The sequence below is a fragment of the Vidua chalybeata genome, chromosome 16 (genome assembly GCF_026979565.1).
Source record: "Vidua chalybeata isolate OUT-0048 chromosome 16, bVidCha1 merged haplotype, whole genome shotgun sequence".
NCBI lineage: Eukaryota > Metazoa > Chordata > Aves > Passeriformes > Viduidae > Vidua > Vidua chalybeata.
Genome location: NC_071545.1, coordinates 4,371,022 through 4,397,299, shown reverse-complemented (window position 1 = coordinate 4,397,299; position 26,278 = coordinate 4,371,022). Strand labels below are relative to the sequence as shown.

The 26,278-nt window shown below is 37.3% G+C and overlaps 1 protein-coding gene across 21 annotated transcripts in view; it reads right to left on the bottom strand.

Moving 5' to 3' along the window:
• Positions 1 to 26,278, bottom strand: part of RBFOX1 (RNA binding fox-1 homolog 1) — a 1,013,650-nt gene that overhangs the window by 53,304 nt on the left and 934,068 nt on the right. For 16 of the 21 annotated variants that reach the window (XM_053957185.1, XM_053957186.1, XM_053957196.1 and 13 more), the window contains 2 exons: positions 24,466 to 24,519; positions 10,493 to 10,573 (listed from right to left, as the gene is read on the bottom strand). In XM_053957185.1, the coding sequence (XP_053813160.1) occupies positions 10,493 to 10,573; positions 24,466 to 24,519 (135 nt within the window). The remainder of the gene's footprint in view (positions 1 to 10,492; positions 10,574 to 24,465; positions 24,520 to 26,278) is intronic. The other 5 variants (XM_053957199.1, XM_053957194.1, XM_053957193.1 and 2 more) reach the window with 1 other exon arrangement.

The window sequence follows — 26,278 nt, the reverse complement described above, 5'->3', positions numbered from 1 at the left end:
AGCTGCTTGTTGCTGCAGTCTATTACAACATGGAAAACTGTCGATAAAAATATTATGAAAGGCAAGATGTGTTTCTTCATGGCTCTGTGTGCCATTTATTTGGAAAAAAATAACAACAAATGACTCACGGATTGTCCCTTAGTTTGCTGCACGCTGGGCGATTAGTGATTAATTACCTTGCTGCAAATTGACATGGCACAAGGAAATTGACACAGCTCTGATTAATTAACTTTTTTATGCAAGACAGTTACTTACAAAACACTGCACACTGTAATTGAATCCCTTTACACAACACTACTGCATTAAGTTTCCTGTCAAATCCAAATTAGCACCAAATTTCACATAAATATGGTGAAACTTTTTATACTGAGGTACACGTAAATATTTCTAGAAAGGGAACAGACAACTGCTTTAAAAGACTGTTTTCAAATTTTCAGCCTCAGACATGGGAAGAATCAGATTTTTAGATTATTCCATACCAAACCATAATCAAATGCACACAAAAAATCCTCATAAACTAAATATTTCAGTAAAAAGCAACCTACTATTAATTCCTATGATAAATTATAGGAAGGCACTTAACTGTTCGAAGAAAACTTTTCATCTGCTTACCTTAAAGTTGTTTTCAGATCTAATTGATCTATTATTTCAATGACTTTGATACATTGACTTCCTTGTAATTATTTTAAGTCTAGATAGAACTATTCTTTTTGTTTCATCTCTTCTCATGTACCAATAAACAATCCACTATTGGTGTCTTTGCATATTGCTACCATGACATGCCATTAATTTGTAACCTTCTGAGCAAAACCTTGATGCCCAAGCCTGAAAACTGTCTCATCTTCCTTCCTAAGCCTTTTCCACGTGAGACTGGCTGGTCATTGGCACAGCTGCCCAGAGGGGCTGTAAGATCTCCATCCTTGGAGATGTTCACGAGCTGTTTGAGGGTGGTCCTGGAGAGCCTGCTCCAGGCTTTGCTGCTGGAGCAGGGGTGGACAATGTGTTCTCTGGGGTTCCTTCCAACCTCAGCCACTCAGATCCAGCCATTTTGTGATTCTGTGGTTATCAGAAATTCCCTTACACCTCACCCTTCTTTAACTGGATTGCATATGCAGCCACCTGACATCACCCTAAGACATCAAGAGGTTTCCAAGAACAAGCAGAAGAAAATGGAGGATGTGAAGGGATACAAAGGAACGGGTAAGATGACGGAGAACTCTTTTTTGTAAAGCTATGTAATGACACCAAACTACACCTTTGAATTAAAAAAAAAAAAAAAAAAAAAAAAGAAAAAGAAAGCTATAACTGGTGGTGAGATTACATATGATGTACTTAAAATCAAAATGAGAGTACTGCACAGCTGAAATTACAAACAGTTGAGGTACAAAGAACAGTTGGCTTTTCACAAAGGAAACAACTAAAACAGAAGGAAAAGCTCAGGAGGAAAAAAAACACCCAGGCCATAAAGGCAAAGAAAAAGTACAGCTCAGAGAAGACACGTTTGATCTTAAATTAAAGAACAATCTTCAAATATAGATGATCAAAGTGATCAATATCTTGTCTGGTGTTCCCAGTTATTGGACAGCTCTAAGTTTCAAGGCAATGGAAGAAATCCTGTATCTAACAAAGCACCACTTCCAAGACAAAGGAAAAAGGCAATGGTTGTGCAAAGCTGAAGAGTAACACTGCTATAATGAAGAGATGAAGAGTAACACTGCTATAAAGAGATGACAAAATTTAGTATTTTGAATGTTTATGAAGTCAATTATATAGCGAAAAGAAATACTGTTTGGATGACACAAGGATTCCTAAAGCTCAACGGAATTATTAAACTGTAAAAAGAACACTGCCAGAATGCATTGGGAACAATTTAAGCAGAAAGTAATAGAGGGAAAACCCAGCTGTTAACCTAATCCAAACCATAAAGGAAAAATTGTCAAAACAAAGAATTGCACCTGCAAAGTCATACTGATACTAAAAATGTTAATTCCTAAAAAGTACTTATTATCTGTGAAATTCAGGTTGAATTTTGCTGTACACAGAACAGTTCCAAAAGCCATGATTCAATAACAACCATCACAAAACAGAGTGACAATAAGGTGTGCCTTTATTTGAAACCAAATCTTACAGGCTAAGCTAAAAAGCACAAAATTAAAGAGTTTGCTATCTGAGAGACAGGATGATTTGAGATGTACAGTCAACACTGTGGGTCTGGTACTAAAAATGAGGGACACCAGCAGAGAGGTTACAGGATGCAGAGCCAGGGAAGGCAGCACCCAGGACTGTGCACAAAGAGCTCTGGTGTACAATTGCATCCCAGAACACGATGCAAGATAATACTGAATGTAATTGTCACTATGTAAATGTAATGTACAGAGTAAATGTAATTACTATATGTAATTCTCACTATTTAGCTGCATTCTGAGAGGAGTAAGTCCAAACAGTCCTCTTGCCCAAAATCACAGGTTAGTCACCAGTGCTGCCAATGGCCAAGTGCAGTGTGTCCTCCAACAGCAGAACACCAAGGGAAGGCACTGAGTTCCCAGCTGTCCTTGGCCACACACAGTTTTGTTTTTTTTTTTTTTTTTTTTTATTTGAACTAAAGGACAGAGATATTCTCCACAATTTACTATCTTTGCAGCTATCTCCCACTATCCACATGTAGGGTTGTGTGTAAGTGGAAAAAAAAAGTCAGTGACATAATTTAGGATGTGTCTCTCTTTCCAAAATTCCTAAGCCTGCTAGTTCAGACACACTGCTCCAGCACAAAATAGACCAACAGAAGCATGAGAGTAAACAGCAAGGCCCTGAAAAACACATTTGTGGGAGTGAAATGAAAGCCATGTTTACAAATTTTGGACACACACAATGTATTTTAGTGATGACTTGTAAGTATGTAATAATTTAAAATATGAATAGACAGGAGGAAAAATGAGAGTTATCATGAAAATAGTTGCAGAAAGACAATGTAAACTGTACAGAACACCAAAAATGCTGTAGGAAGAATTTCAGGCAACACCAGCAAAAAAAAACCCAAAAAAACCAAAACAAAAAATAAACCAACCAACAAAAAAAACCCCAAAAGAGGTTCTCTTTACAGTTAAAAACAGGATGATACTTAAATCAATAATGTAATGCAATGCATTTAATATAATTTTTTTTTTTTATTTTGTACTATCTTTATCTTACTTGAAAATCAGTGGTTTTCTCCTGCATCAAAGCAAGGCCCAACAACAATGGGACAGAACAGATTATAAAAACCTTCTAACGACACTTCAACATGAGATGACATCAACATTTCTCTACACTTCTGTACATCAGGGAGGGAATTATGGAAAGCCATTCCCTTCCTATTTACTATTGGTATCTTCTTTATTTAAGCTTTCACTTAAACCCACTGCATTCAGCATACAAACAGGAAGGGCAATTGGCACATTTTTCCTGGTTACTACTGGGTGATTCTCCTCATAAATAAAGGCAATTAATTCAGGAAGTGCACCAAAAGGTAGTTTGACCCCTAAACGTTCAATAATAAGGTTTTTGTAGCCTGGAAATCATATATGAGATTGCTCCTCTCAGATGTGTGCACATTTCCCTTTGGCAGGAGTTTTGCACCCTCAGTCAGGAACTGCAGCCCTACAATGGTTAATTTGGTTAATTAATGGCCCAATCACAGCCTCCTTTGCAGGGGTGCTCCACCTGCTTCCTATGAAGCAATAAGAAGCAGACAAAACCACCAAGGTGTAAATGCAATGCACTGATCTATATTTTATCGGTGATGAAGTGACTTCCCATTCCAATTTAGCTCAAGAGAAAACAGACCAATTAAAAATTTAGTTTGCAGAACCTTTCTGCATTCAATTCAGAAATACTGAAGTGCTGGCAAATTATTTATACCACATGAATACTCATTTTTTAAACTGCTCCTGACCTATATTCTAATTCAAAATGGCAAGCCTGCCAAACAGTTAAATGAAGAAAAACTACAACAATAAAATCAGAGGAAATGGATCATTGATGACATTGCAATATATGTCCATTTGGATTGAATGAGGTCAGTCGTGGCTGACACACAAAACCCAGAGAAGGATACACACAGTGCCAGGAGCATCTACCCTTCACCTGCTTGGAGTGGCAGCAAACTGCCATCATTACAGTATAATTTTCAGGTAATTACACGTGTGCAACAGATTAAACGTGACAAAATCAACAGAATCAACGTTTCCAAACCAAATGCTTCCGCTAATGATTTGGCTCAGAAGCACACTTTGAATCACCTTTTGAAAATTTCTATTTTCCCTATGTTATTTTCTTGGTATTGAAAATATCCCAGAACATAATAGAAATGTCAAAGGTCTTCCTTCAATCCATTAGTAACGCCACAGGAAAATAAAACCTGGAATGTCTTCCCTGAAACAAGCAAGATGAAAATAGTTCCATACAGCATTTTTTAGGTGGTTTACTAATATTCCTAAGCCAAGTAACCTATTTCTAAAAGCAAGGACATACTGCATAGACAAGCTTGACTTAATTTTCATTTCTGTAGCACAATGAGTCCTCAAACACACTAAATCCTACAGTTGGATGTGCTCTTTATAAATATAAACTGCATATTTATGATTTACCCTGTTTATTCTATAAGCAAGATCTTGAACCATCCTCCATCTATGAATTAAAACAAAACACCCACAGGAAAAGGCAATCTTTTTAAAACTAGGACATATGTCTGCTATATGTAAGTGCTAATGCTTTCAATAGAGAAAAAAATTCCCATATCATGTAATTAATACTTTATGCTTGTGCCATAGATTTTCCTTCTCTCCTATCACAGAATGCACAGAATAGTAGGAATATTGGGTTAATTTTGGGATGCTTCTAATATCTGCTCTGACAGAACGAAGTGTGTTTTCCTTGCTTAAAGAAAAAAAAACAAAAAACAAAAACAAATTTTAGCATTAAAAATATTTTCCTGTCAAAAATATTACAGGACCAAAGGTTTCCAGGGAATTTTCTGAAAGAACTGCCTTCCCACCTTTCAAAAGCATCTCATCTTTGCCTTGTTGTTTCCTGGTCGCTCATAAGGTAAAATCCCAGGGCAACATAGTTTATTGTTTTAATATCTGTCTGACGCAAAGCAAACGTATTCTCTGGTGAGTGCTTATCTGTCATATGCACTTCTGTGAAAGGAATATCAAGATAAATAAGATGTTCTAGGGCATGTCATGGGATTATGAGCTTGGCACTGACTGAATTCTGTTTAAAAATAGTTGAAACAATAAATAAAAAAACCATCTACACTGATATTTTGAGGATGCGAGCTTGGAGAGCATTGGGTTATAAATATTCTAATTATAAGGGGTTTATGCTATTTTCGTATTAATAGAAAATGAACACTCAAGTCCATAAATGGGACAAACAAGATAAGAGGAAATAATATTCATAATTTAAACAGTTAAAACAATAAAATTCTATTCTAATGGTACAATGGACTGTGAACTTACTTAGTATTAATTAAACTCAGTGTAATGGCATTTTCTATATTGAAATGAATAACCAGTGATCTGGAAATTCATTTAGACCATTAGGTTAATTACAGAAACCGATGGAAGTTTTATCAGACAATTACAATTAAAGAACACGAACAATGTGGGACAGATTTATAAGCATTTGTACCACCTCAATCATTTCTGCTGAATTCCACCACCACTTCTTCCAAAACTGTAATCAATATATCAATTAAAAAATGGGCCATCAACTTCATTTGCCCTTGAGTATAATAGAATAAAACGAATTAATATTGGATTTTGCATTTTCATATTTTTCTTCTTTTAATTCTATCACTTGACTGCAGTATGAAAGATTTATTTAGGAGCTGATAAGCAGGCTTACTGAAGATGAAACAACTCTAACATTTAGGAAATCTAAGCCAAAATTTACTTCAGTTTAAAATGTACTCATTGAAGTCAAGGCAAAATTCACTTTTATGGGCATGCTAAGCATTTGGGAAATAGAGGTGTTCATCTGCACATCATTCTGAACAAAAGCATGGAGAAACTTAAAATATTTTACCATACATGTGAGCTACCCATGTAGCTAATACTGAATGATCCCTTCAATGTATGCTCAGAAAAATCCACTAGTAGCTACATGCTCAATAACTCGAGTACCTTAATGCTTACTTGGAATTAAAGTCTAAAAGTTTCAGAGACCAAAGTGCTGATTTAGAGAGTAAAAAAAAATATTTAGCTGCCTTTGAACTTCCCCTTAAATTTTAAATTCCATCTCTCTCCCGTTGCCCTCCATGGGGCCTGGGTAGGCACAACTGGACATTCCTGAGGGCGGGATGCACAGCTGGATGGGATGGACAGCTGGAAGCTGCTGCCTCACCACACCAGCAAGGGCTGGGTGAGCCCAGGAGTGCTGGGAGCCAGTCCAGAGCACGAGGATTTCTACAGGAAATGCATCTCCTCTTCCATACCCTGCTACAAAGGACAGGGACATTATCAGGGGGACAGAGCCAGGCACATGCTGGGACAAAAAGGGACAACAAATATGACCTGCAACCAGAGAGGTTCCCACTGCCAGGACATTGAGTCATTGGAACAGATGACCCCCTGAAATTGTGCAATCTCCATCCTTAGAGGTGTTTTGGTACAACCAGGTTTTTCCAACCCGAATAACTTTTCAATTCCACAACTTTGTAGCTTCCTTCTTGCCCATGCTTTGGCTCTCATGAGCTCCTACTTCATTCACATTTTCAGGCACTTCTACATTATAGAAAAATTGGGGAAAATATGCAGAAAACAGTTTTTTAAAGTTCTTGCATAAATTCAGATTTGTATTTTTGCCTTTTTTAACCATACATACCCAGCTGTGTTACTGTCCTTGGCAGAACAGTGATACAGACATTCAGGGACAGAATTTTTTTTTTCTTCTTTTGAATCTTCTTTTTGTCCAGCAGGGTCTAAATTTTCTCATGGATCCTACTCATGCTTGGCTTCAATTTGGAAAAGTTCCAAAACTATCCTTGAAACATTTCTTATTTACCAGTAGATACAAAGTTCTTCAGGATTTTAAAATTCCTTGTGGAAATAACTATTCTAAAGAAGTGAGGGTAAAAAGAGACTGTCTGTTATGAGCAGCCAAGCTGTTTTGTTTACTTTCATAAGTAAATGAGGAGATATCCTGGGCCTCTAGGAAGATTCCAGTGAGTGCTGACTCACTGGGATTTGGTGAGCTCATCATTCCTGGCTGCATAGAACTCCTTTCAATACTTGTCTGCATCCTGCATTACGGCAATGATGAAGGATTTAACTGAAATCTGTTGTATCAGTTCTGCCCTGGAGATGCCAAAACTGAAATCTGTTGTATCAGTTCTGCCCTGGAGATGCCAGTCCTCTGGGATCTACAGCAGCCAAGGTTTCCTGCCTGGATTTTCTGGCTGTGGTTGTCACAGGACCTGTCCCAGGGATGGGAACACGTTGGCATGCTGAAACTCTGCTTTCTACAGAAAAAATTATCTATTCCAACAATAGGTGTGCAAATGAAAAATTGATCCAGGTCCCATCTTCTCCTTCAGCATAAGAGAACAGATGAGGCATGAGAGACTATTGCTGCTGATTTGTTCCACTGCTTGCAGAAGAAACAGCTCATTTCTTTCTGTATTATGTGAAGGGCCAGAAGGGATGGCAGGAAGCAGAGCCATGTTTCCATCTCCTGACATATTCAGAGGTGTAACTAATCATTGTGCTGGGAAATGCATAGTGTGATACATAAAATATATCCTGGAGAAATAAAATATCAGAAGGGAAAGAGTAGCTCCAAGAATTGCAGTTTGCTTTCTGGAGAGCCAGTGGGTAAATGTGCTCAGAGCCATCGGGGGCTACCAGTGGCCAGTACAATTACAAACCAAGACATTCAGTGAGAAAGCAAGCTAGCCAGATTAAGAGAAATACATTTTACAACCATGTTCCAGTACTTTATGCCTTATAATTGAGGAGCAAAAGATGGACAGTCAAGTTAGACAACACTGTGAAAAATGGGGACTATCCTCTTCCAAATATCTGAAAACTCCTAAATGCCATTAGCACTCTGTGAACTTCAAGTATCTTAGGTGGCTTTAGAAAAATCCCAGCAGACTCTTTCCCTTCTGTTAAAACAATCACAAACTGAAAACCTCTTAATTCTTACATTGTAAGCGGTTGTAAAATATCACACAGTTACAATATCAGCAGTAACAGAATCAACGATTAACAAATTATTCAAAAAGGAAGGCTGCAATATTGTTGTCTACATGGAATGATAATAGTACAAGTATTCATCTCCTAGACACTAATGTTGACTTATCAGTTATAATTTCAATATTACAAATGTGCATAAAAATGGAATATAGAAGATCTTTAAACTAATAAAAGAAATGAGTCGAAAGTCAACCTTCATTTCCATTCACTTCTAGTAGAATTTCTTATGGAAGTGAAGCTATTTTACATCTTTATTGAAAGTTTTGTAATAAGGAGAAATAAAAAAAACCTAATTACAGTATGTAGTAATTTTGTGTTATTAGGAGTTGTGACCCTGTAGGGGAAACTGCATTTTGGCAAGAGGAAATTCTATACACAATAAAGGAAAAATCATGACTTGCTGATTCAAAAAAAGTGACAGAAAAATGATGACAGAAAAGTCAAACAAAAGAAGTCAACAGAAGTGACAGAAAAATCATGACACAGATTCAACAAAAGTGTAATGATTTCTACTGCAAGGGCTACCAGCAATGCCTGTAATGAAACTGTGTATTACAGAGTGCCCAGTGGGAGACAGATAGGCAAAGCTTGTTTATTTATGTATTTGGCATAATTGAAAACAAACAGGTGTTTGTTAGGATATCATTATTCAAGGAGCACCACTGCAAAATAAGATTTTTCAGCAGGACTGACTCAGGAGACATAATGGAAACAGTGAACTCCAGAGCTCAGCTTGCTCACAGTGTCTCTTTGGGGAATCAATATTAGTGGAAATATCATCTGATGGAAACAGCAATCCCAGCAATAAAATTCCTGGGGTACAACTCAGTGAGGCAATAGGAGCAACAGGGTAAACTTATGAAAGCCTTTCAAAGAAGACAAATTTTCAGAAAATTATAACAAACACTGCCCCCTATTCTCTAAAAGAAGCTCCTAATATTGAGATGAGTGAAATGTTTGGGATCATTTTCTAGGAAAAAAAATTGTCAGTCAGAAAGGAGGGGTGCACTAAAAATGTCCAAAAGGAAACATTAATTTAAACTGTAAGTTTTTAAATTAACTTAATTTTTAATTTAAGCATCATATCTCTGTGTTACTACAAGGAGTAAAAAATCCCCACTGCTAGGGAAAGGTGACATATTTGAAAATATTCTTGGAGCACCTGGAAGAAAATGCAGACTTAACTGACAATTTAATTTGCAATTTAAAACACTTGATGCATTTGGTTAGTTCACTATGCATTTGTAGGCTCCAGACTCCTCATTTAAAGGGGATCCCATATGAATCTGGAAAAGAAGCAGCTCTAGGGATGCCATTGATAATGTTTGACATAAAAGAATTACATGACTGTAGAGACGATCACTATGCAACTCTTTTGTCCTAATTCCTGGTTTTAATTTAAAAAAATAATTATTTTTGTAGTCTAGATAAGCTCTAAGAGAGTAGAATTGCATTCTGGATTGAATACAATCTTCATAAAAAGCATATCTGATAATGCTGTTAAATCAGACCATGCATTTTCTTTACAGAGGACTACAATGAACGCAGCGCCAGGGCTGCTGCAAGCATCAGTTACTGCTCCTGCATTCAGCTCCAGGCTTCTCACCCCACTAGATGCCAGAATGAGCATCAGTGGTACCACCAATCCAGTCTAAAACACTCTCAGAAGAGGTTTCTGCTCAGAATTTCAGAGGACACATCTCTACTCCAAAGGTTTGTACAGAAAAATGGCTGATGGTAGCATCCATCATGTCACCTTGTCTCTGTTCTTTTTACTAGGGCTGCTTTTTATAGTTCAAAATACCCCCTTTCATACAGGCTGCTCCTTTTGTAAAAAAAGACTTTGTATCTAATTCCTGACCCAATCAAATGGTGGCATGGTACCAGATGTTTTGTGTATTAAAACACAGTTGTGAGAAGGACAGAACACAACATCTTCTACACAAAATGCAGAGCACACAACAGTACTGGATTGCGAAAACTGTCACTGTTATTGTAGAATTTTTGACCATTTCTATACAATATTGCAATATAGGCATTTTTTCTTTTTTAAAAATAAAATATGGTTTGAGAATAAAGATGCAACTGAAAACACTGAATTATCTGTTGACATGACTTACATATGTTTATAAACACCACATTTACCTTAACAAGAGCTGTTGGGAGAGTTGACATTTTTAGGGGGCTTAATTCACATTAATGTGCTTTTGTCACAAAAACAGAACAAGAAACGAGCCATAACACTAGCTTACTTGTGGATGTGTATACTAGTGAACTGGGGGCACTGTACACGGGAGATCCCTCCTGGTTTGCCTGGCACAGCAGCACCCTGCCTACAAGAAAGAGAGAGAGAGTGGTATCTGGTTTTGGAACACTTCAACTAAACCTCAGTTTTCATCTCAAAACAGAAATCAAGTCACAACCGGAGCGGTGCACTGAACCGGGGGCGCTTTTTGTCCTTTGAGTTCAAAGCAGAAAGAGCCCAAACAAACCCAGTTTGACATTGGAAAAGCAGAACACAGACATGCCCCCAAACGCCAACGCCGCCGTCATCCCGCGGGGACCGCGACCCCGCTGCCTCGCCCGGCTGCTCTCTGTCCCTGGCACCCTGCTTCTCCCAGAACTGCTGCCCCAAACCACCCTGCCCACCCTGCCTCCTCAGCCCCCTGGGCCTGGCTGGAATGAGGCTCCTCGAGCCAACACAGCAGGAAAACCACATGCAGCATTCCCGGCAGGGACACCAGGCCAGGTATGAGCCGGGTCACATCGCTCCCATTGTCGCTGAGCGATCGCTGACACATCTGAGTTCAGTAGTTTCTGCTCAGAGGAGTGCACAAATATATTTGTGCAAATATACTATTTTCCAGTAATAAGCTGTGTTCAGGATTAAGAACAAAACCAGATAAACCAATTTTTTTTTCCCCAAGGAATAAAGTAAAAAACAATAATCAAATCCGTTTAAACCATCACTTTTGCAATGCTCATTTTGAACAAACGACCCGAGCTTAAGGTTATTTCCTTTTTTTCTTTTAAATGAACTTAAATAAAACACGTCAGGTTTTCTTAAAATTGTATTTTAAGTCTTAGCTGAATACAGATTGAACATTGATCAGAGTTTGAAATAACTGTACTTTCAAACTAGGAAAGAAACTTCTTCACTTCTGGAATACACTTCACCAGGAAAAGGGGGATATGAGACATCTGGTTTTGCAGATATATGTGCATGTATTTGTATACACACACACAGGATTTTAGACTCACGTACACTGACATGCCTCAAGCTGTCAGCATTTGTGAATCACACAATTCCAACCCATCAAATCTTGCTGGAGATTTGTGAAACTTTAGACATTGTGCATTGACATGCAATGGAATTGCACTGAGTTGAGTCCAGTCTGTTTGGAAGACCAGAATTAATTACAAATGGTAGGCACATTTTCCACAGTATTACAGGAGCAATTCTCAACTTCCATTCACTGGGCCAGAGTTCTCTCAAAATATATTTTAAAAAAAATTCTGCCATTAACCAGTTCTTTGATTGTTGCTTGCAGCTGCCACTTAAAGGAGAAATATTGGAAATATTGAAGAGTAATAAAACAATTCTTGTAATTTATACTGTTTAACTAAGACTGTGACTACTGGAAATCTCATTAATTACAATGCTTCTAACCTTCCCAGACAATAGCACACCCCTAACTAACAGGATTTAGAGATGCTTGCTTTTTTTCAGCCACCCATAGCAAATATAAAAGATAGAACATAAAACAAGCTCATTTCCCCCCTTACTTTAAGACAACACATCATTGTCTGCATTGATATCTCAGCCTTCAGCCCTTGTGTGGAAGCTGGCAAATGAACATGCAGCTATTGAGATCCTAATTACATGCAGGATTTTCAGGTTAAATATAAAATAAATAAATAAGCCCTATCCACACACTTGTTTGACTCCAGGACTGGAGACATTGGAATATGGAAGAATTTAACACCACAGATGCCTCAAAACCCGAGCTACTACAGAAGCCTGCAAATGAAAGTGAGCTGAAGACCCAGAGGCATTGATCCAGCTGAGAGAAACACATGAGGAAAATCACTCATTTCCATCAGGTTTTAAGAACAATCTAACTATAATGACTTCAAGTATGTCTAGAAAACAGAGGAAAAGATTTTTAGAAATCAAAGATTATAGGTTTTTTACATTATTCACCATAAATTCTAGGTAACACTTGGCTTCCTCCATGCTCCATAGGTATTTTCCTACTCTTTGTAGCTAATAATCTTATATTTTTTCTGATTTCATCTCATACAAATCTTATTTCCCTACTCTAGTAATCTAATTTCTAATTAAAGTACTTCAAAACAGATGCTTTTTTCATCTCTGCTACTAGAGTGTATTTAATTTCTTGCACAGAGCCTTCTAATTATATTTTGACAATCTGCCTTTGAATTTGTACATAATATTAATACTGATAACGAAAACATTATTATTAGAGTTTGTTAGAAAAAAATATAGAACTTTTTAATCTACTTTAGTAAGAAAAGATTCTTTCTTCTGCATCTAATTTTGGTATTAAAAGTATTTCAACTGCAATTCATACAACTGAGGGATGACTGAATTATTTACACTAAGATCTTGGATAAACCTCAGAACAGAGAAACAATCTATAAATTCCTCAATGGAAAAAAAAAAAAAGAGTATTTTTCCTCCAGAACACTAAATTCTAGTGTGATGGAATAAAGGATTTGTGGGTGTTATTTTTTTTTTTTTTTTAAGAGGATTTTAATATAAAGTTTTGAGGGAGCAGTGGCAGAGGGGATACTGGGGGGACCAGCCTGGAGGCAGGGGCATTGCAGAGACCCTGGAATGCTGCCTGGCAGCACGGACAAAACCAGACATCCCAAGATCAAAGACCATTCCCACTCATCCTTCTCTTCTTCCACTGTTTTCTCCTCCAGCCCATGATTAAGGATGTGCTGTTTGATGAGGTCCTTTGCTGAAGCACCACTGTTATTTTGAGAAATAATTACTCTAAAAATATTCAGGACTGTGGAAAAAAGTGATGTGCTAGTCATTAATATTGTTAGAATATTTAAAATTCAGTTCCCAGTGGTTTCAAGATCTCTGACTAAATGCATTTCCCATCATTTTTTCATACTTTCAAAAATAAGTTTTTTGTGTACAGTTATTTACATGATGCAGATAAACTCATCTATAGAAATACCAACGTACTCGTGGTGCTGCAGAATACTCACTGCCTCATGTAAAACAGCTAAAAAAGTCACTGTATTTTTCAAATCCTCAAAGAGCCAAGAAGTAACACCAAGGATCGACATGATGGCTCACCCACTAAATTATAAAGGATTTTTAAACCCCTGCTGTTAAAAATAGCTTTTAACTCAAACCACCATGTAGCCAGCACTACAGGAAGCTCAGAAACACAGATCTGCAATTAGTTGAAAAGAATTTACACAATTAGCTGGAATGTCTCATGGTATTGTTTGAGGAAGTATAAATTGAAATAACATTTTCTGCAGAAAAAAAACCATATACCATTAGTTAAAATCATACCGTTGGTGTAAAATTAACAATGGTGCAAGGCCTCAATTATGGGCCCAGCTCTCTCCTGTCCCAGGAAGCAGATGAAACTTCTAGAAAGCTTTCCTGGCAATGGTTTGAAGTTTCTATATCATGACACAGCACCTGAGCCTACAATGCACCACCTCACCGTACACATGGCATGAGTACCTTGGCTCATGGACCAAAAGTTTCCAATTTACAGTGCTGGTATTTATTCTCCAAGAATTCTGGGGGGGAATTACAAAAAAGGAGAGGTGTTGCTTGCTGGGGATTTGCCCTGGGACACAAAGTGAGACACGGGGGGACAATGTTCTTCTCGCTCCAGGAATCCCAGGGCAGCACAGTTTCACAGAAAGCTCTTGGGAGAGCTGGGAGGTGACAAGGGTGCCGAGTTCTCACAGCATCCAGCTGCTGCCTTCACAACCAGGGGAAGCACAGAAGCATTTTCAGTGGCAGGAATTGACCACCTCAATATTCAGGGCTGGGCTGCACTGGGGTTTAGTGCACAGGTGGATAAAATGAACATTTGTAATACAGGAACTAAGTAACTTACTACACACAAGGAGATTTAGTGATGATTCCATTACTCTAATCCATTGTACTCTCAGCTTTCCAGGTAAATCAGCTGCTCTTTACACATACTTTTTCTATTGTATTACCAGAAGGAGCTTCTTACTGCCTCTCACAGCGAAGCACCAGCTCATCCATTCTTTAATACTATTTACAAACAAAGAAATCCAAACAAAGCCACAGGAAAAAGTGATTGAAAAATGAAGCTATTTGAGTCTCATTTTGCCTGCATTATTATTAACTGTTATTTTAAGAGCCTAAACTAAATCTAAACGAAAACCCCATCCTTTATTGAATTCAGTGGTTGTTTTTTTCATTTTCTTTTCCTGCCAGTCCAGCTGGATGACAGCCAGTTCTCCCTGAGTTAGTTCTGATCATTCTGATCACTCTTTTCCTTTGTGCCTTTTGCAACAGCTATTATTCCTCAAGACTTTGGTGTTCAATTCATGAACAAAATGCTAAAGCTGCATCTCTCATTAAGAAAGCAGGAGATTTGTATAAGTATATCAAGGATCCTCATAAGCAATACATGTCTTCTCTTGGTTTACTGTTCTAAAAGTGTAATTGAATATTGGCATTTTCAGACAAAAATAGCATTATTTTTGTTCTGGTCTGAAATATTGTTCTGTGATGGATTATTTCAAAATATCTCACAGAAATGGACCAGAAAGACCTAATAAAAGGCTCCTGTTGTGCAGTAATAGTGCATGTTAGCTTCTATTGTCCCTTCTGACTAGGGAATTTAAAGAGAGTCTCTACAACCTCTCTCTTGAATACATAATAGTAGTTAAGTGCTCTCTTAGCCCTTCAATATCAATAGTCAACTACACAGACTTAGCATGCTTTTAAATATGCTGTTAATTCAAAAAGAAGTGCTCTTTGAGGGCCTTCAGTTATCTGGGATCTCTATAAATTGAATAATAGCCTTCAGATTTTAACACAACCACTTATGGATGGTTGTGTTGATACACTGGATTGTTTTATCCATTATTAACAAAGAAAAAAGTAACATAACCCCAAACCCCATGCCTCCTTTCTTCCAATATGTTAAAAATTTAAACAAAACCTATGTTTAATCCCACCAAAGCTTACATATAGTTTCACTTAAACAAGAGGGTAGGGAGGAAAATCTAAAGTAGTTGATGTCTAAAGTTGATTTTCCTAAGTCCAAACCCCTCCTGACAGCAAACCTGAAATATATTCAATTATTGAACAGCCTGGGTGTGCTTGCTGCTGGTAATGAGAATCTGTGCTCTATACATACATTTATGTAGTAAGTCCCTGACTCACATATAACCTGACATACATTGTTTAAAATAGAGGGAGGAGAAAAAAAACAGGCAGTGAAGATATGTGTCTCTAAGACATTTCCTGGGACCTCTCCATCCAAAAATTCTATTTAAGACATTAATTTTCCTTTCCATCACTTTTCTAAGCATAGTGGATGTTTCTTTATTGTCCTCAAACCACCCAACAAACTGTGGCACTGATTCAGGGAACAGCAATGAATGCTACAGCAAACATCATTTGTAAGCCACCCTTCCAATTATTCTTTGCTGCCCATATCATCCACTTCCCAGCTTTTGGGAAACAGACCTCTCTCCCCAGTTATTCCTCTGCAGTATCCAGGATACTGTCACAAATTGGGATTGGAAGATGTCAATATCATGCAAGTAAAAATCTGAGAAGCAACAAAGTTTGCAGCTCTGGTATGAGATAATCCTTCCTAACTCCCCTTTTCCCCACCTCTTCCCTCTGTAGGATATAGAACTCATCCCACAGGAACAGGGATCTCTCCTCCTCCTGCCTGCTTAAAAACGCACTGTGTGACTGATTTGTTTCCAATTTAATTAACAAGTCAGCCTTCCCATAGACTGGCTGCTCTGCAGGAGCAATTCATGTAATGTTTCCATTCACAAAGTAAAGCAATTGCAGCAATCTGCCCTTTCCAAAATACTTTTAAAATCATTTATCAGCCACAGGCATTTCTTGTCTGGTAACTAAACTGAAACTAAATTGTACAAATTCAACTGGTGCTTGTACCAAAATTTGCACCATGCTTAGAGAGTTTATCTGTGCTCCTTAGTGAGCTTTATCATTGGCGTCCAAGTGTAAGTTCTGTCACCAGAAAAGTCTAAAAACTGGACGTGCATTATGTAGTCATAAAAAAAAAAAAAAAAAAAAGAGTGGTACCATCAGGATTTCCTGTAAAATATATTTACTATAAGATGTCTCTCTACAACCTCAGGTGAACATAAACTCTGTGACATTCAGTGCCATTATTTTATACTGGGACGTGCATCCCACTGAAGTTGTTCAGAATCTTTCAAAAGTCAAGTCTTTTTTCCTCATATTTCTAGGTCCCCTAGCAGACATAGCAGGTAAGCAGGTAAATGATGGCTAATTCTTGCTTCACTTGTAACTTGGAGAAAAAACATGGGAGAAATTCCCAAGCATAAACTTCTGAAGTAAACTCTGAGCTGGAACGATACTCTTCTTGAAAGAGGATACTTGAGAATATACAAAATGCACTCATGTTCTGCTGATAACTAAAATGGGTTGCATTCATATGTCTGCCTGTTGAATAAAGATTGCAACAGGAAAAGAATCACAGAACAGATGAAACTGGAGCCTTTCTGCCCAAACACAAACACTACAATTTCAACATGGCCCTGCAGGGATTACAAGTGGATGTGTTTATACTTTATCCTCTCATATTGTGTCAAGACACTATTTTCTGTGTAAATTACCTATTTCAGTAAATCTATAAGACAGAGATGCAAATCTAATGCAATTAGATGCAGAGATGCAAATTACTAATCCCTCAGTTCTCTTTGCTTACACCAGTGAATGCTGGTTCTGACTTATAAATAAAATTCTATTCTGAATGACAAGCTGAGAATATAAAAGACCAAAAATTGAATCATCATGCATAATCCTGGCTTTAGCTAGTCTATTTCTTTCCTAGCCCAGACAGGTTCCAGAATTTCAGGAGCATGAAAAATCATTACAAAAATGGTAATGCAATGTTTCTAAAGTTTCCAAAGCACTCACTTTTACTAGAAGCAATTCTATGCTTGGAGATGTCCAAAGAAAATATGAGAGCACCAAACCAACAGAGCTTGTAAAGCTTGTAAAGCACATCCCCCTCTCAGCTACTTCCACAACAAATAAATGAATGAAAACTGTATTTTGAAAGTTACTCTCAATAAATATTATGAAATGCAATTACAGTGCATATTGGGGATCCTGTCCTCCAATGTCCAAAATGGGGAAAAAATGTGTAAGAAGAAAGAGAAAACATTAGCAATATGTTTGGAATACAATTAACCATAGTCTTAAACTGCTTTGGCATTAATTTAGAGATGTAATCAAGGTTTAACACAGAGCAGAGTTGTTTTCCATTCCACTTAACTGTATTAACTTTACATTTCATATATTACTTGATTACTTTACATTTCAGAATAGTTTGTCTGCCTGACTGTCCATCCTAAGACATGGATCTTCCTAACTTGGTTATTCTTCTAATCAGAGGAATTTATTCCTCCACATAACTGCTACAACTTATCTAGCATTGCAAATATCCCACCCGGCTCTGGACAAACAAATGTTTTAGTGATGACCTTGCAGTTTGTCTAAAATTTTCCTCTGAGAGTTCCTTAAGCCAGTGCTTTTTACATCTATCCATGGCTGGTGCTTGGATTACAGCCTCAGTTTTGCTCTAAAAATGCATCTTGCAGCCTTAGCTCAGGCCCAGGCAGTGCCTACCCAGGCTCACCCCTGCTGCCCAAGTAATTGTTGAGAGAGCAGTAGCTCTGAAACAGCTGGATTTATAGCCAGCCTCAAAACCTACAGCATACACAGTCTGGAGAGGCTGTCACCTTTGTTATTTAACTACTTTTAGGTCTCACTAACCAGGCAGCTATAGAACACATTTTCACTAAGCACCAGAATGATGGAAGAGAAGCCCAAGGATAATTTATCTTTAAAGATTTTCTTTATGATTAAGGAACAGTAGTTAACTTCTTTTGGCCCTTTAAAATTTGGTCAGTTATATCCACAATAAGAACATCTGAACGAACACAAGAACTTAGAAACAACACAATGACAAAAAAGGACAGTACAGATCCTGCTTGCTTAGAAGGCTTTCTTTTGGGTTAAGTAAAATCTAAAAACAAGGAAAACTACTAGGTGAACTCAGGAGAAACATGGAAACATGGCCATCAGATCAAGTCCTACATCTCAGCAAGATTTTACCGCCAAGCAAACAGATCCAACCACCCACCCCCAAACACATTCTTTCCCCTATTTTGAAAGCACTCCACCTTTCAGCAAATACAGATTCTCTGGTTTTACTGATCCTGTTTGTGAACAAATCCATCACTCAGTATCAAATGGTTCCTCATACTAGACTGGGGTCAGAACTCACAGACTTTTACAGTGAAGAAGCAAAAACTCCCTTCTTAACAGTTTCCTGCCTTCTGGCATAAACCGTATCTACAGTTAATTTTATCTACAATTAAATAATCAAATGCATGGAATTTCTTCTAGAGATCACATAGAAGAGTATCAAATGCTAAGTATATCCTGTGTGATATAAATCCAAGATAAACACCTTCCAAAGGGTGACATTGACAGTATCTGTGGTCATCTCTTTAAAAATGTGCAGACTTCAAATCAATGGTGAGTATAGGTAGATAAATCCTGCTCCAGATTTAAATATATAACCAACTGACTAAATTAATGTTTATAAAAATAAGTCATTGGCATTAGCTTTGAATAAGCCTTGTTTAGTTTCCATGAGGGTATACATTTTAATGAAGAAATTATTATAATGTAGCATAAGGCATAATTAATTCTGGATTATTATTATTTATTTATTTATTTTAGTAAATAGCTAGTGCAGATGCTGAATTCCATTTTTCTACTGGCTTTATTTATCTTTCATAAAACAGGATTTCCTCTATAATGGCTTGTAAAAGCTCCACAGAGTTTTAGAAATGCATTAGCTGTCATCACTGTTGTAAATCTACCTAGGAACTCCTCATCTGTATGATGGTACTTTTAACATTATGATTTCTGAAACACCACTTACAGCTGTGTGTTATACTTTGAAAAGAAGCACCTATACAGCACAGGTGGAATATTAAACAATAATTATTTGACTGTAGTTAGAAAACTAGGCTGCTTATCTAACACTACTGCAAATATATTTATTTAGGAAAACCTGCTTAGTCAATAGCAAAGTTTGAAACCAAGTGTATGTAATCAAATGGTAAAATGAGTTAATCTATGGAGTGACAGACAGCTTTTAGAAAAATTCTGCTTTAGAGAAACGGCAGAGTGAACTTTTACCCCAGGATTAGAATGCTGTGCAAGCATATAATTCAGCTTCCCAAACTCCAAACACTGAGAAGTGTTTCTAGGGTATTTGCTGAGCTTATGCAAGACTCATTTAAATTCAAAGAGAAACACTAGAAAGATGAAATGAATCCCAGGTGCTCTTACACTCCAGAAATAGATGCTTTAAGACATGAACAAAGAGAATTAGTATTAGCAAGTGTACAGGAACCCTCTTCCTCTGGACTCATCTTACTTAAGGGCATGGTTTTATATATATTGCTATGGTAGTCCTTTACTTCTAATTATATGTAACATTCTATTCCAAACTTTTGAATGAATGTTTGAAATAAGTTTGTTACAAAATCTGATTGTTGGTGGATGCTGCTGACTTCCAAATGTCAAAAGGCCCCGGGCATCTAAAACTTCTCTGTCTTCTGAGGCCTTATAAAATAGTTAAAAATGCACAGACTCTTCCCCTCTCTTTCATTTTGAGTGATGGGGAAAATTTTACCAGTGCTCATGGAATAACTGCTCAAGAAACTGGGTGCTTACAATAGTCTTCACTGGGTTAAGGATATTAATGAAGTGAATACAACTACTCAGCTATGTGGGATGACTTGAAAGTATCTCCTGAAACTCCTAGAACTTAATAAAACTCAGGAAAAATAACAGTGCCTTAAGTAAAAGAAGGATGGGATCTTCTGCTTTCCACTCAGCTGTGCTATAATTGTTCTTCACCTCTAATCTTCAGTCCTTTCTTTTTCCACTGTCAACTAAAATCTTGAAATTTCTGAAATATTGGTTTTGGTTATGACCAGAAAAGAATATCTTCTCATGTGAGTTACTGTGAATTCCCCTGTTCTCTGAAAGAGTATTCATTAGATTTCCAGGTAAGTTCTGTAACATCTTTTCCCTCACCTTGCATTTGGGAACTGCCAAAAATGAGTCTCTCCAACAGGTATAACAAAACTGTTTTCTGCCAGGAATAAAAAAAGTCTTTTAAAGTGGCCTTACTGTGTCTCAAGCTACCTGCTGTACAGGCCTGATCTGTTGTAGTAACACAGGTGCAACAATATTCTATATTTCAATAAGGAGAGTGCAAGAGATTGCTCAAAAATTCATTGTTCCAAAGCCCAAAAGAGAAAAACAAAAAGATCTGCAATAACTGAAAGGAACAACATGGAACTTGGCTGTCAGACTGCCTGAGGCAGAAAGAAAGGCTTGGTATTACAGATAAAATATACACTATATAAAAATAAGCAGGTGAAAATGATATTATAACAAACTGCAGAAACAAAGAAAGTACCAGAGCATACCTAGTAAAGAAACCCAGCTGCAAGTCTGTATTTTCCCAGCCATAAATGAGTGTATGGGGAAAAGAACAGACTCTAACTTAAATACAGGAAAACTGTGGGATGTATTTAAAACTGGATGGAGATACAACCGGATGAAAAAATTATCCCAGTTTCTATGAAGACTTTGTGAGACAAATCACAGAGTGCTTCCTACAAATTTCCTTATTAGGACCTACCTAAGAATTTAATAAGTATTTTACTGGAAAAGATAAGAAATTGATAACACAACTCCACTAAGCATTCCTTTCTCATAAGAGGAAAACCCCCTTAAAAGGGGAAACCCTTAAGGAAAACCTTTTATTTACTAGAGGGAGACTGCGGACATAAGTCATCTTTTTTACAATTTCCTATCCATGATCATATACAGAAAAATGCAATTCTGTGAAAAGCTGGAAATGTTAAACAAAAAATAAATGCCCTTTAGTTTTCTGTGAAATATAATTTTAAGACTTCCCAGCAGAAAGGTGGGAAGGGCAGGAACTGGTGGCCATCGTGGAGCCTTGCTAGGCCCTGGAAGTGCAGCAGGAGTCTCCTGAGGGCCCTTCCCAAATGTGTTTCTGGAAATCCACACCAAGGCCACCACGCCTAAAGAGCCACACTGCCAGAGCACTGTAATTTACTGCAGCACAAGCATTTCACAGGCACAAAAACAGCCTTAGAAGGGAAATCCAGGAAGAGAAATCCATAGTGCTTTGTAAATATACAGTATTTTGCACTCCCCAAGTAATACTTTCCTACCACAGGGTCTGTTGTGCATTTGGGAGTCCCCATTTTTAGCTGCCACGCGTTTTCTCAATAAAGGTTTTTCTTCACAGAAGCGTACCCTCCAAAAACCCCAAGCTATAACAATCATGTCACTGGTCCTACTGTTTACCATTATCTTCAAGGTTTTAGGGTTGATTTACATTGCGTTCCTCCCTATTTGACTTTAATTGTCTGCTTCAAGTTGTCAGGACATAACTATATCTTAGATTTGCATTGCATTAGGGGATCGTCTCCTTTCCCTATTGATCTTGTCTTACGGAGTAATTTAACTCAATTCTAATTTTCCTGTGCATGCGGGGTGCTCTCCATCCAAGGAAGTGAGTTATGTGTATTCAAGTGGTGCATCTTATGAATCTTGTTAAGCTTTACCGCCTTCCAGCCCGCACTGATGGAATATTTAATCACAGAAATGAGTTGGCAGATTTGATGTACAATACGGGGAAGCCTCGCGGCTGCGGCGCCGCCGGCAATTGAGAAACGGGGGAATTTGCCATTCATCAGTGCCATCCTGACAGCTTTGTATAACCTTCTGTTTTTCACTTATTTATGAAGATTAAAGGTACTTTAAATCAACAGTTTCTCTGTAGATGTATCATCTTTATTTCAGAAGTGGCCAAATTTTTCATCATTTATTAGGAGCTAAAGGAACTTCTTGCACTGACTGTGAAAAAGTTGGTGCAGTTTTGTCATGACAGTGCTGGAGACAATAAGTAAAGTAAACAAGTAGAACTCTGTCTTAAAAATCACATCTCTAATTTTATAATCTTCAAAAATTCAATTGCTTCTTCTCTGAGAAAGGTGGTGGAGGGAACCCAAAAGTAAACATAAGTCAAAGTGCTCTATTCTGAAATCCAAGAATTGCAGTGTTGTTTTACTGTTTAATTTCCTAACAACTTTAGAAGATCTGCACAATTTTAATTAAATTGTTTAAAAGAAAGTTTATATGCTTAAATGGAAGAGATATCATTTTAGTCAATATAAATCAAATGCATTTGACATGCATTGAAAAACACAATAAAACCCAAACACAAACCTGCGTGCTTGTATAAAGAGAAAAAAAATCTGAAATAAATGAAGTATCTTGATGGAACTTTCTGCAAAGGTGTGGTGGAGTTCGTGTCATAATTCATAAAATTAAATTAATACTCTTCTAATGGTAATTAAAGATTCTCATTAAGAAGGGCAAATACCTCCCTAGTGTTGGCAATAAAAATGCACTTGGGACTTCAGGAGGTTATACAAAAAAATCAATAACCTGCCATTTTATAATTAAAAGACAAAATAAATGTTAGGGAAAAGTCCAGTAAATTAGGAAAATTACCTTCAGGAGAGATTGAAAATATTGATTTTAATTTACAAACTATGTGAACTCTTCATGCCCTACTTCATGAGACAATTATAAGTCAGATTGTTAATTCTGCATACGTATTAGAAAATTGATTACTGTACTATGGGAATATTATTATATTTGTCATTAACACAAAGTCATTTATATAAAATGACTAATAACTCTGACTTTCTAATTTATGCAGGTTCAGGGCTGGTTCACTAAGTACTCAAACGAGATCAATGTTAAATTCCTGTTTTCAACACAGACATACATCAGCAAGGAAATAAATTCTGCCTGCACCAAATACTGCAATTCCATGAATGCCAAGTTAGTTGTTTTTATTATACTGTGCCACTTTTACCCTAATTGGAAGATTGTTATCTATCCAGTAGAAGCTGTTTTTTAACCTCAATTATATGTTTGTAATAACATCATTTTCAACAATTTTCATCTCTTGAAGCCCCTCAAATTAACAAAAGTTTTTCAGCTTTGTCAACTGGAGACTCAAGTATCTCCATGAGTGGAGATTCCCCAGCTTCTGCAGACACAACAACCTCTTCCCATGCTGAACTACCATCCATGAAAAATGCTCTCCTGATGGCTGTTTGTGGGCAGCATTCAAATTCCTCTGGAATAAATTTCAGACTACAAGTAAGTTTCTAATTCAATTCTGTTTCTAAAGTATATTTAGAAACTCCTGCTAGCCATGACTGACTTCCAGCAGACAAAAACTGAATCTGTAATTCCAAGTTGCAACCAGAATCAGAATATGGTCTCAGACAGGTGAAAATATAGATTTAAAATACAAAAACATCAAACTGAAAAACTAACTATAAAATGTAAAGAAAAATGCTCAGGAAAAAATTATGATTGCATATACTCTATACCTATGTATGTCTGCATACATGTATGTACTCTATATATATATATTTATAGATAAGATTTTTTTTTGCTGTTGTTCCTTAAAGAATTCCTGGAAGAAAGTGACTGCACTAAAATATGAAATAAAATAAAATAAAATCTCATGTAAGACAAGGATATTGCTGTACATTTCATGTTATACTAGCTATTTTCCAATAAAAAGGCATTCCTATATCTTGTATATAAAGTTTATTATGCCCAGGTAAGGTAAAATCTTGAATCACAAATGTGTGAATGACTTGTAAATAATGTGAATCACACAAAGAATGTAAACCTCACACCAAGCACAGATTCTATACTTTTGTATGTTTTAAAGAATACTAAAATGAAATAAGGCCAGTGGGACAATCATAAAGCAATCCTTACCTGCATAGAACTCTGGACTATAAACTGCACCAACAACTGGATTTAATTTCCAGCCTGCAGCAAATAAAAACATAACAGTTAATATTGCAATTAGTGATAATAATAACAACTACTATTATTACTATAACTACTGTTGTATAGAAAATACAGACAAAATTACTTCAATAAAGGTCATTGGAATTCAAGTTTCATAGTTATCTTTGATTATTGATCTTTAATATCAGAGTCTGAGGTATGAAAATAAGTCATGAAACAAGGCATTCTCCAGACATGTGGCAGTGGAGTAAATGGCCAGGTGAATTGCCTTGGCTGAAATGGATTTACTCCCTCAAGCTCTGGAATGAAGCCAGCACTATTTCAGGTATCCCCATAGCCTCTAGTACAGGGCAGATGATTCTTAGCCATTGTTTTTGGCTCCCTGGTTGCTAGCCAGAGAAGCCAGGACAGTTCATTCTCTGGACACAAACATTTCTGGTAAGCCTCTGCTAGTGAGGGTTACGGGCCAACCAAATAATTGGAGCATTTTGATCCTACCCTGGCAAAAGGAAAGCACAGCCACAGCATGGCAATGTCTGTTGTGACAGGAAGGAGATGCTCCGTGGGGTCCAGTCAATTGCCAGGTCTCAAGGGGTACAAATCAGGCACTGCTTTCCTCTTAAACAATCACTGTCCTCCCAACACTGCCCCAGAACCGTAGCACAGAACTCACCAAACTGCTCTACCTGTGTTCTGGCCAAACTCCAAATTACTGCTTACACTTTACACCTGATGCAGCATCCCCAGGCAGGCTGCAGACCCAGGGGTGTGCAAAGCATGGGAGATGTTAAAGAGAACCAGGCTGGAGAGACTGGAGGGGAAGGGGCAAGAGAAGAGCAAAGGAAAGTGCTGCAAACTCGTTAGTGTTCTCAGCTGCGGTGCAGTGCCAATTACTGTGGGTTGCTCAGCCACAGGTAGATCCTCTCCCAGCTAACTGCAAACTCCACAGAACATCCCCCCAGCCACATTCTCTTTTTCCTTCAGTGAACAATTATTTTGAACTACTGCAACTGAAAAATTAGGGGTTTTCCTAAAGCACACTCAAATCAGAGGAGTGGGAAGCGCTTTTTGTAAATGGGAATAAAGGAAAAAACCCTGAGCAGAAGCACGTTGTAAACTCGAGAGCTAAGGTACTTAAAATAGAACTTATAACTGCTTCTGGAATCAAAACACAATCCAGACACTGACAACAAAGCTTTTCAAAATCACAAAAGCCACGATTAGAAGAATTTAAATGCACGCTAGGTTTATTTCTGCCTTGGCCATATCGTGTAATGCAAAAGCACAGTGGAAAATCATAAAACATCAAGGCATTATAAGACTGAAAAAAGTGCAGTGCAAAAATCTCAATAACAAACAAACTATTCCCACCCTTTCAAGCTATCGCCATCTCATGCACAGTAATTATTTCCCAGTAATTAACTGTTCAGTAAGAGAAGGGAGGGTGGTTTTGAAAGGAACTCATGAGTAAGTTCAGAGTAAGCAGTTTTGCATGACACCTTTTCTGTAGAAGTGACTGCAGTTGTTCTATGTACCCAAAAGACAGCTAGGGAAGCTGGAAAATGCCCAGCCAAGAAGGGCTAAAAGGTTTTTCCTCCTGAAAATACCACAGGGGTTCTACCTGATCTTTCAATTTTACATTCCACAGGATTATATTTAGGAACGTCAGAGCATAACGAATCTCTTAGCCACATTTTCTGTGATAGAAAATCATTCAAATCTTGAGACTGGGTAAAAATCTAACTTTATATATGTTAGGGAATATCCAATATTTCAA